This window comes from Arachis stenosperma, chromosome 6 (genome assembly GCF_014773155.1).
Source record: "Arachis stenosperma cultivar V10309 chromosome 6, arast.V10309.gnm1.PFL2, whole genome shotgun sequence".
Taxonomy (NCBI): domain Eukaryota; kingdom Viridiplantae; phylum Streptophyta; class Magnoliopsida; order Fabales; family Fabaceae; genus Arachis; species Arachis stenosperma.
Window position 1 is genome coordinate 52,195,693 of NC_080382.1, and position 11,224 is coordinate 52,206,916.

At 39.6% G+C, this 11,224-nt stretch overlaps 1 protein-coding gene and 1 non-coding gene across 2 annotated transcripts; one reads left to right on the top strand and one right to left on the bottom strand.

The window, feature by feature from the left end:
* Positions 1 to 689: 689 nt before the first annotated feature.
* Positions 690 to 797, bottom strand: LOC130937085 (small nucleolar RNA R71). The gene has a single exon (XR_009068319.1). It is a non-coding gene; the product is annotated as a small nucleolar RNA R71 (small nucleolar RNA).
* A 9,075-nt stretch (positions 798 to 9,872) lies between these two features.
* On the top strand, positions 9,873 to 10,553 carry LOC130934042 (uncharacterized). Its single transcript, XM_057863632.1, has one exon. It carries the CDS (start codon positions 9,873 to 9,875, stop codon positions 10,551 to 10,553), a length of 681 nt encoding a protein of 226 aa, XP_057719615.1.
* Positions 10,554 to 11,224: the final 671 nt, after the last annotated feature.

The window sequence follows — 11,224 nt, forward strand, 5'->3', positions numbered from 1 at the left end:
TTCTTTAGCTATTCATTATTTATAGTTTCACTCTTCTAACTGTTTGATTAATTACATCACTCAAGCTAACCACTAATTTTAACTGAGGAGATTCTTTCACTTGCTCTTTTCTTGCTGTGTATTGATTGTATGACAGGTAGAAAAGGAGAAACTTCATTCTCTTATGATAGCGAACCTGAGAGAACCTTCCTTAGATTGAGGAGGGAGGCTAGAGGCAAGGGTATAGTTGGAGAAGAACCAGTAGAAGAAGATCTAACAACCACCATGGAAGACGAAGTGCACGAAGATGTTGGAGGAGGAGCTAGAAATCAAGCTGGGAAAGAGAGGAGAGTCTTAGGCTCCTACATCAACCCAAATCCAGGAAATTGTAGCAACAACATCCTCAAGCCAACAATCCATGCCAACAATTTTGAGTTGAAACCTCAACTCATCACACTAGTCCAGAATAATTGTTTGGAGGAGGTGCTCAAGAATATCCAAATCAACATCTCAACACATTCTTGAGGATATGCGATACTGTAAAGTCCAATGGTGTACACCCTGACACCTACAAACTACTTCTATTCCCTTTTTTGCTTAGAGATAAGGCAACAAAGTGGTTAGAATCATTCCCCAAGGAGAGCCTAACCATATGGGAGGATGTTGTGAACAAATTTCTAGCAAGATTTTACCATCCACAGAGGATCAACAGGCTAAGAACTGAGGTGTAAACCTTCAGACAGCAAGATGGTGAAACACTCTATGAGGCCTGGGAGAGATTCAAAGATCTAACAAGAAAATGCCCACCAGATATGTTTAATGAGTGGGTGTAGCTCCACATTTTCTATGAAGGATTAACCTATGAATCGAATAAGGCTGTGGATCACTCTTCAGGGGGTTCACTCAACAAGAAGATAACCATTGAGGAAGCCATAGATGTCATTGAAACTGTAGCTGAGAATGACTACTTCTATGCTTCAGAAAGAAGCCAAAAGAAGGGGGTGCTGGAACTCAATTCTATGGATGCCCTTTTGGTACAAAACAAGGCAATTGCAGCACAATTGGCAGCCTTAACCAAGAAAATGAAAAACAATCAAGTTGCAGTTGTCCAAGCTCAAGCACCACCCTGATAAACCACTATTTTATGGTTTACAATGTGTTTAATTGTGTGGTTTTATCATGGTCTTTACCCACTTATTCATATAATTAGCATGCATTTATATTTCCTTCCTAAAATTATTACATGATTGAAAACATGCTTCTTTGGTCTTAATTTAGCTAATCTTAATCCTCTCTTATTACCATTCGATGCCTTGATCTATGTGTTAAGTGTTTCAGGCTTTATAGGGCATGAATGAGTGAGAGATTGGAAAGGAAGCTTGCAAAAATGGAAGGAACATAAGAAATTGAGGAGATGACCAGCGAGAAGTGACGCGTACACGTCAGCGACGTGACCGCGCGGAAGAAAGGAATTCGCAGTGACGCGGTCGCATGGCTCACGCGACCGCGCGGATTGGAAAAGCACAAGTGACGCGGAAGCGTGGACGACGCGAACGCGTGGCAGGGAAAAACGCGAATGACGCGTCCGCATGGATGACGCGATCGCGTGACGTGCGCGGTCTGCAGAATTACAAAAGTCGCTGGCAGAGATTCTGGGCCGCATTTCAACCCAGTTTTCGGCCCAGAAACACAGATTAAAGTCAGGGAACTTGCAGAGACTCCGGAGGCTCTCATAAATCACTTTTTATAGTTTAGATGTAGTTTTAGAGAGAGAGGTTCTCTCCTCTCTCTTAGGATTTAGGATTAGAATTCCTCTTAAAGGATTTAGGATTTATTATTATTTCAATTTATAATTCTTCCGAGCTCCAGGTTTAATATTTCTTTATTTTGACTTCTCTTATTTTTAATATATGTTGCCAATTTGGCTTAATGACATTCATGTTATGATTTTCTTAATAAATATTATTTGAGGTATTTTCAGATCTATGATTTGTTTCTTTTATTTATAATATAAATAATTTGGATTTTTCCCTTTTGGCTTTGGTTAAATAATTGGTGACTCTTGAGTTATCAAACTCATTGTTGATTGAAAATTGGAATTCTTCAAGAATTAATTCGAGATCCAATAACTCCAACTTTTCCCAAGGAAAGACTGGGACTTGAGGATTCGAATCAATTCATCCACTTAACTTACCTTCATAGTTAGAGGTTAACAAAGTGGGAGAAAAATCCAAGTCTCATCACAATTGATAAGGATAGGACTTCCAGTTCTTGTACCTTGCCAAAGGTTTATTTTTCCAAAATTTATTATTTTATTTTACTAGTCATTCAACTAACCTTTTACCTTAATCCAAAACCCCAAAACACACTATTTCATAACTAATAATAAGAACATACCTCCCTGCAATTCCTTGAGAAGACGACCCGAGGTTTAAATACTCGGTTATCATTTTTAAAGGGGTTTGTTACTTGTGACAACCAAAACGTTTGTATGAAAGGACTTTTGTTGGTTTAGAAGCTATACTTGCAACGAGAATTTATTCTGAATTCTAGACCACGCAAAAGTTCTCTCATCAAAATGGCGCCGTTGCCAGGGAATTGCAAACGTGTGCCTTATTATTGGTTATTGTAAATATTTTTCAAAAAAATTATTTTTCTTTTACTTGTTTATTTGTTTCTCCTTTTCCCCCTCATTTCTGATAACTACTATGAATTCTCACCCCTCTCGCTTTGAGTTTGGTTCTAACTTTGTTGAAGGAAATAGAAACTACAGCAGGAATATGCATCAAGGTTAGACCAATCAAGGATGGATAGAGCCAATAGGATCTAATCAACCCTTTAGGCAATAACACCCTCTAAGATATCATGGACAACGACCATTCTACAATGCATACCCAGCTGAAAGATATGGTGGACAACCTTGTAACTACCAACAAGCCCCACCCCGTGCCTATAGACCATCCTCACAACATAACTTTGAACCACCATACTCACAAGCCTCTTTCCACCAAACACCTCCATATGACCCTAATCCTTATCCACCACACCAACCACCCTACGAGCCATACTTAGAACCACCACCTCAATATTCACCATCTCCATATCATTATCAAGACGAACCACCTTCCTACCATGAACCCTTTCTCCCAACAAATGAACCCTCCTATCCACCCCAAACCTCCATGGAGAAAGCATTAGCCGATCTAAACTCTACTATACAAGCTCTCGTCACCCAAATCGGACCACCAAATACCTTCAATATTCAACCCTCAAGCTCCAATGTACTTCCATCTCAACCACATAATAATTCACCAATCCCATCACCACCATCCACGGAAGAACACCCACATCTATCAATCCAAGAGCAAGATGATCCGAATTATGCTATTGATATAGAACAAGAGAGAGAGGATCGTCTTCGCGAACCCATACTTCATAAGGAGCTAGAGGAGGCACTAGAGGTGAAGGTAGAAGAGACCCTTGAAGGTGAAGGAGTAATTGAAGGGAGTTGTCATGGAAAGGTAATCATCAAGGAGGAGCAAGAGTCAAGGGATCATTTCAAGGAAACAGTAGATCAATTTCATGCAACCCTTCATCAATTGGAGCAAGCAATACGTCGATTACCTTCCGGACGTTTGGACACTCAAGGGACCCCCATGGCTTCATGTGGAGAATCTAATGAAGAACGTAGCATGAAGGAGACACTAGAGACTCTAGTGGACAATAAGGAGCATGACTTTGTACTGGAACAAGTGAAGAAAGCCATAATATTTGCAGAAGAAGAAGTGGTTGAAGACTTAGGAGATGCAGAACCTCCAGGGGAAATTCAAGTCATAAAGCCTTCTTTCAAGGTATTTGAAATTGATGTTAAGGAGGGTGTACAACCTCCAAGGCATATCATACTAGAAGACTTGGAAGAGGTTAATCAAGAGATGGAGATTCAAGAAGAAGAGGCACAACCTCCCATGCCCTTGGTGTGCAATAAAGAAGTGATTAAATTGGAAGCAAGCTACCAAGAGGAAGAGGTTGAAATTGAAGAAGCTTGCAAAGAGGTGAAAGATGTCAAAGAAGAGCACAAGGGAGTGGAGCTTGCACGTTCATTAAAAACACCTCCCCCTAAGTTGCCATCATCCTTCACAACATTCAAGTGGGTAAAATTCATATCCCTTAGTTTTCTAATTCCGCTTGAATACGGGCTCCTGGAGACGGATGGTCAACTTAGAGCTCTTTGTAACATTAAGAGTAAAAGGAAGATGGCCAGTAGTAAGAATTATCCTGCAAGGTTCATTATGGTTGGAGGCTCAAAGTTTAAATGCAAAGGTTGGTATAGAGCTCAGCTAAATGGGTCTAGGAAGCTGTTTGGTTACTTCAGTGAGAATTCTAAAGCTGAACCACCCGGATGGAATCATGATAATCAACTTGAAGACAGGTGCAGAAACAAGATTTGGGATCCCGGAGGATATTGGAATTGCAAACATTGGTGGAGATTCCTGGATCAGTACAAGCATAAGCCACCATGACAAGGAACTCACCAAATGTTCAACTTAAGGAATTTAACTAAAAGTGCTAGGTGAGAGACAACCCACCATGGTATGATCGTTCCTTTTTCAATTTTCATTTTTATTTAGTTTTGTTTGTTTTTTGAATTTTCTTTTATTTTATTGAACTTGGAACCATACATAGCATTCACATTAAGCATTGCATTCTTCATTTTGCATAAAAAAAAAAATATCGCACTCGACGCGGCAGCGTTGCTGACGCGTCCGCGTCACTAGTGCGTTGGGTAGAGAAAAATTGAACAAAGAGTCATGCGAGAGCGTGGCTGGAGGCATGCCAGTGGCACAAACCGTCCCACGCGACCGCGTTACTGACGCGTCCGCTTCGCATAGGAATAATGGCCTTCCACGCGGCCGCGTGCCCTAACTTTCGACGTAAAAAGGGTGCACAACGAATTATTGTGCGAGAGTGGTGTTAGATTGGTGCTGGACGCACAATCCCTATCACGCGTCCGCGTCGCCAACGCGTCCGAGTCATTCCTTTCTGAAGCCCACTCACGCGATCGCATGCCCCACACGATCGCGTCACCCCAAATTTGGCAAATTAAGATTTTGAACAGAGAGTTGTGCGAGCGTGAGGCTGCCCTGGCGCCAGTAGCATAACCTGAGTCACGCGTCCGCGTGACCGACGCGACCGCGTCGATTAATTTAAGCACAAGTCGCGCGACCGCGTCCCCCACGCGTCCGCGTCGCTTGCGCCGCACAACTTTTCCAACACAGCCAAATATCTTATCTTTTCTTCCCTGTATCTAATTCTTTTCTTCCTTTCTTATTTCTTTTCTTCTTTCTTCTCCCTTTTCTTACTTTCTTCTTCTCATCCCTCTTCACTTCTATTTAATTTATTTGCATAGTTTCATTCATTGCATTATTTTCATTGGTGTTAGAAATTTATTTATTTTTCTTGTGGGTTATTCAAGGAATTGTTTGACAATTATATATTATTTTTTATAGGGCTTCTTGCATGTTCTAATTAATATTTTCAATAACATATTCACCATGCATGCTAAGTGTTTGTGAAAAAGCCCGTATGGCATTGTGCATTATTTTAAATTATTCCCTTCTACTATTCAATGCTTGCTTTTCACAAATTTCCTTTACTATTTTATTAATTAAATATAATTGTCAATACAAATGTTATTGTTAGTTTCTCACGACTAACAATACATTAAAGCTTTTGATGCTTGATCTATGCTACTCATGCCCTTGCCGGCATGCTAACAAACATCTTGCATCCATTACTCCCTATGCCTTGCTATATTTCCATTGATGAACTGATCACATGGAATCGCGACCATGTCTTTCATTCACTATTTTTTTACTTGGCATGATTATCACTCGCACCGCCCTCTTCTTTGCTCTATCCCTTTGACTTCATGCCCCTTTCTCTTCTCCCTTTTCCAGGCTGGCCACTGGGAAGAGTAAAGAGAAAGACTCTACAACGAGCATCGGCTGAGGAACCACAACACCCGGCCACCTATACATCTCAGCATGCACCGAGGACGGTGCAATCTTTAAGTGTGGGGAGGTCGATATCGATCTCCACGGGTCAGTTAGTCCCTTCTTAACACCAATTTTTGTTTTTTATTGTTGCATTTGCATGTTTGATTGCATGTTTGTTTTTTTTGGTGCATATTTTACCACTTGGTTAAAGTAATATTTTCTTTTTCAAAAAATTTTTATAATATTTCACTAATTTGAATAAAACTTTTTGAAAAACTTGTTTGAAAAAATGTTATTTTGGAACATAGTTTAGAGCTCGAACACACAAAACCAGTGAGATTTTGAGCCTATTTGATTGGTTGCATTTTATCAACCAATATTTTATTTTTGGTGTGTGTTTCTCTCTCTAAAAATTGTGATCTTTGTCTTGCTTAATTCTATATTTCCATTATTTGATGTATGCATGCACTTATATGATTGAGGCCTTGTTTCACTGAGCTTACATACCCTTATGGCCTTACCTTTTATTATCCTTTTCAAACCCATGTTGAGCCTATTTTACCCCTTGTTCTTTACTTTAGCTCATCACTAACTCTAAGCGGAAAACAATAATGTCCCTAATTTGAATCCTTGATTAGCTTAGACTAGTGAGAATGCTCATGAATTAAGTGTGGGGAAAAGTGGGTTTGGAAACATTTGGTTTGGGAATTGAGTATGTTAGACTTTGTGTGAAAATATGAAAATGTTAAGAACATGCTTATGCATTCAAAACCTTAATCATATGCATTAAAAAAAAGCAAGTAATAAAAGGGGACAAAATGCCCCAAAGTAAGTGTTGGTATCAATGCATATGTACTAAACTCAAATTTAGGATGTATGAACATGTAGTAAACATAGTTAATGGGAAGTTAGATTTTGTATTTTAATTAAATGAATTGTCTTAAGTTAGGTGGAAAGTTTATGTTAATTAAGGATTCAGATTTTAGTCCACTTGGCCAAATACAATCCTACCTTGACCCTAACCCCATTACAACCCTTAAAAGACCTCTTGATTTGTGTATTGGTGCATTAAATTTTTGTTGATTGTTAGATGAAGAGCAAGCTATAGAAAGCAAGATTAGTAGAGAATTGAGAGAATTGACCCTAGACACTTGAGAGTTAGAATGATACACACTAGCTACTAGTAAGGGTTCGGTGCTTAATTCTATGTTCCCTGCTTTTATGAGCTATCTTCTTCTTTCAAGTTATTTATATTGTATTTTATGATTTGAATTAGTGAAATCCAGTTCATATTTATTCTTGAAAGATTTATTTACTTTTTCACCAAGTAGGTAGAATGATTTTAGCATGTAGTTGCATTCACATTCATAGGTTGCATTGCATGAGTCTTGCCTTTCCCTACTCATTTATTTGGTCTCCTTGAGTTTAGCATGAGGACATGCTAATGCTTAAGTGTGGGGAGGTTGATAAACCACTATTTTATGGTTTACAATGTGTTTAATTGTGTGGTTTTATCATGGTCTTTACCCACTTATTCATATAATTAGCATGCATTTAAATTTCCTTCCTAAAATTATTACATGATTGAAAACATGTTTCTTTGGTCTTAATTTAGCTAATCTTAATCCTCTCTTATTACCATTCGATGCCTTGATCTGTGTGTTAAGTGTTTCATGCTTTATAGGGCATGAATGAGTGAGAGATTGGGAAGGAAGCTTGCAAAAATGCAAGGAACACAAGAAATTGAGGAGATGACCAGCGAGAAGTGACGCGTACACGTCAGCAACGCGACCGCGCGGAAGAAAGGAATTCGCAGTGACGCGGTCGCATGGCTCACGCGACCGCGCGGATTGGAAAAGCACAAGTGACGCGGAAGCGTGGACGACGCGAACGCGTGGCAGGGAAAAATGCGAATGACGCGTCCGCATGGATGACGCGATCGCGTGATGTGCGCGATTTGCAGAATTACAAAAGTCGCTGGCAGAGATTCTGGGCCGTATTTCAACCCAGTTTTTGGCCCAGAAACACAGATTAAAGTCAGGGAACTTGCAGAGACTCCAGAGGCTCTCGTAATTCACTTTTCATAGTTTAGATGTAGTTTTTAGAGAGAGAGGTTCTCTCCTCTTTCTTAGGATTTAGGATTAGAATTCCTCTTAAAGGATTTAGGATTTATTATTATTTCAACTTATAATTCTTCCGAGCTCCAGGTTTAATATTTCTTTATTTTGACTTCTCTTATTTTTAATATATGTTGCCAATTTGGCTTAATGACATTCATGTTATGATTTTCTTAATAAATATTATTTGAGGTATTTTTAGATCTATGATTTGTTTCTTTTATTTATAATATAAATAATTTGGATTTTTTCCTTTTGGCTTTGGTTAAATAATTGGTGACTCTTGAGTTATCAAACTCATTGTTGATTTAAAATTGGAATTCTTCAAGAATTAATTCGAGATCCAATAACTCCAACTTTTTCCAAGGGAAGACTGGGATTTGAGGATTCGAATCAATTCATCCACTTAACTTACCTTCATAGTTAGAGGTTAACAAAGTGGGAGAAAAATCCAAGTCTCATCACAATTGATAAGGATAGGACTTCCAGTTCTTGTACCTTGCCAAAGGTTTATTTTTCCAGTTATTATTATTTTATTTTACTAGTCATTCAACTAACCTTTTACCTTAATCCAAAACCCCAAAACATACTTTTTCATAACTAATAATAAGAATATACCTCCCTGCAATTCCTTGAGAAGACGACCAGAGGTTTAAATACTCGGTTATTAATTTTAAAGGGGTTTGTTACTTGTGACAACCAAAACGTTTGTATGAAAGGACTTTTGTTGGTTTAGAAGCTATACTTGCAACGGAAATTTATTCTGAATTCTAGACCACGCAAAAGTTCTCTCATCACACCCCAAGAAGAAAATGAACCAGAAGTTGAATATGAGAAGGCAAACTATGTACATAACCCCTCTCGACCACCATATGACCCTAACTCCAAGACTTATAACCCAGGATAGAAGAACCACTCAAATTTTGGGTGGAAAAACCAACAAAATCACAACCAAGATCACAACAAACCATACCAAGCCAATCAATACCAGAATTACAACTCCAACCATCAGTCAAACAACAACAGACTTTACCACAATCCACCTCACACATCATATCCTTCCAACCAGCAAACACACCATCATCAAGACACACTAACCCCAAACTCACAACCATATGAAATCAAGGGTAACTTTGAGAGAGTAGAGGCCACAATAGCACAGCTATCATCACAACTCACAGGGGCCATTTCCACCTTTTTGGAAAGGCAAGCACAAGCTGAAAAGAAGATAGATGCTAACCAAGAAGAATACAGGTCAAATTTGAAGAACCAAGTTGCAGCAATCTCAAAACTGGAAGCACAAGTGGGGTTCTTATCCAAGCAAATCCCAATGCCTACACACACTTTTCCAAGTGACACCATGGCTAACCCAAAAAGGGAGTGCAAGGCCATCACACTTAGAAGTGGAAAAGTGGTAGAAAAGGCCACCCCAAACCAGGAGAACCACGAAGAAGAAGTTGCAGAAAAGCCTGAAAACAAGAAGAAAGAAGAGGTCCCTAGCCCATCTTCACCAAAGCCAATCTTGAAGCCTTATGTGCCAAAGGCACCATACTCACAAAGGCTAAGGAAGGATGGGAAAGACAGCTAGTTTTCTAGATTTTTGGAAATCTTCAAAAAGCTCCAAATTAACATACCATTTACTGAAGCACTGGAGCAAATGCCCCTCTAAGCAAAGTTCCTGAAGGAGCTCATGACAAGAAAAAGAAACTGGGGAGAAAAGGAGACTATAGTCCTAACTGAGGAGTGTAGTGCCATCATACAAAAGAAACTCCCCTAGAAAATGAAGGACCCAGAGAGTTTCCAAATCCCCTGCATCATAGGGGATGTCACTATTGAAAAGGCTTTATGTGACTTGGGGGCTAGCATCAATCTCATGTCTTTGAACATGATGAGAAGGATGAGAATTGAGGAAGCCAAACCAACAAGAATGGCACTCCAACTAGCTGACAGGACATTCAAGTTTCCACATGGAGTGGTGGAAGATTTATTAGTAAAGGTGGGAGAATTCATCTTCCCAGCTGACTTTGTTGTGCTGGATATGGAAGAAGAGGCAAACACTTTAATTATCCTAGGAAGGCTATTCCTAGTTATTGCTGGAGCCATCATTGATGTGCAAAAAGGAGAACTAGTCTTGAGACTACATGAGGAAAAGATGGTCTTCAATGTCTTCAAGGCAATGAGTTATCCCAAGGAAGTAATAGGAGAATGCATGATGGTGGACACCATAGAACAAATAGTCCAAGGAGTTTTAGAAGAAAAGCAATATGAAAGAAGTATGGAATTAGAGCAACAAGCACCACGTGAAGAACCACCACAAGGAACCATGGAAAGTTCAATCATGACAAACCACACAGACAACAATGGAGAAGAGGCACCAAAACTAGAGCTAAAAACCCTACCTCCAAGCTTGAAATATGCCTATCTAGGTGACAACAGCACCTACCCAGTAATCATTAACTAAAGCTTGAGTAAGGAGCAAGAAGAGGAGCTCATCCAAGTGTTGAAACAACACAAGGATGCTATAGGCTGGACACTCACAGACTTAAAAGGGATCAGCCCTTCAATGTGTATGCACAAGATCCTACTTGAGGAGGGTGCTAATCCCTTAAGGCAACAACAAAAAAGGTTGAATCCAAACATGAATGAGGTAGTCCAGAAGGAAGTGTTGAAGTTGTGGCAAGCTGGGGTGATCTACCCTAACTCAGACAGCCCTTGGATGAGCCCGGTACAAGTAGTTCCAAAGAAAGGAGGAATCACTGTTGTACCAAATGAGAAGAATGAGCTGATACCAACAAGAACAGTGATTGGTTGGCGCATGTGCATCGACTACAGGAAGCTCAATGAAGTCACCAGGAAGAACCACTTCCCCCTACCATTCATGGACCAAATGCTTGAGAGGCTGGCTGGACATGAATACTGCTGCTTTCTTTACGGTTATTCGGGTTATAACCAAATAGTTGTGGACCCAAAAGACCAGGAGAAAAATTTATTTACTTGTCCATATGGTGTCTTTGCTTACAGGAGGATGCCCTTTGGACTGTGCAATGCACCTGCAACATTCCAAAGGTGCATGCTCTCCATATTTTCAGACATGATAGAAAGGTTTATTGAGGTGTTTATGGATGACTTCTC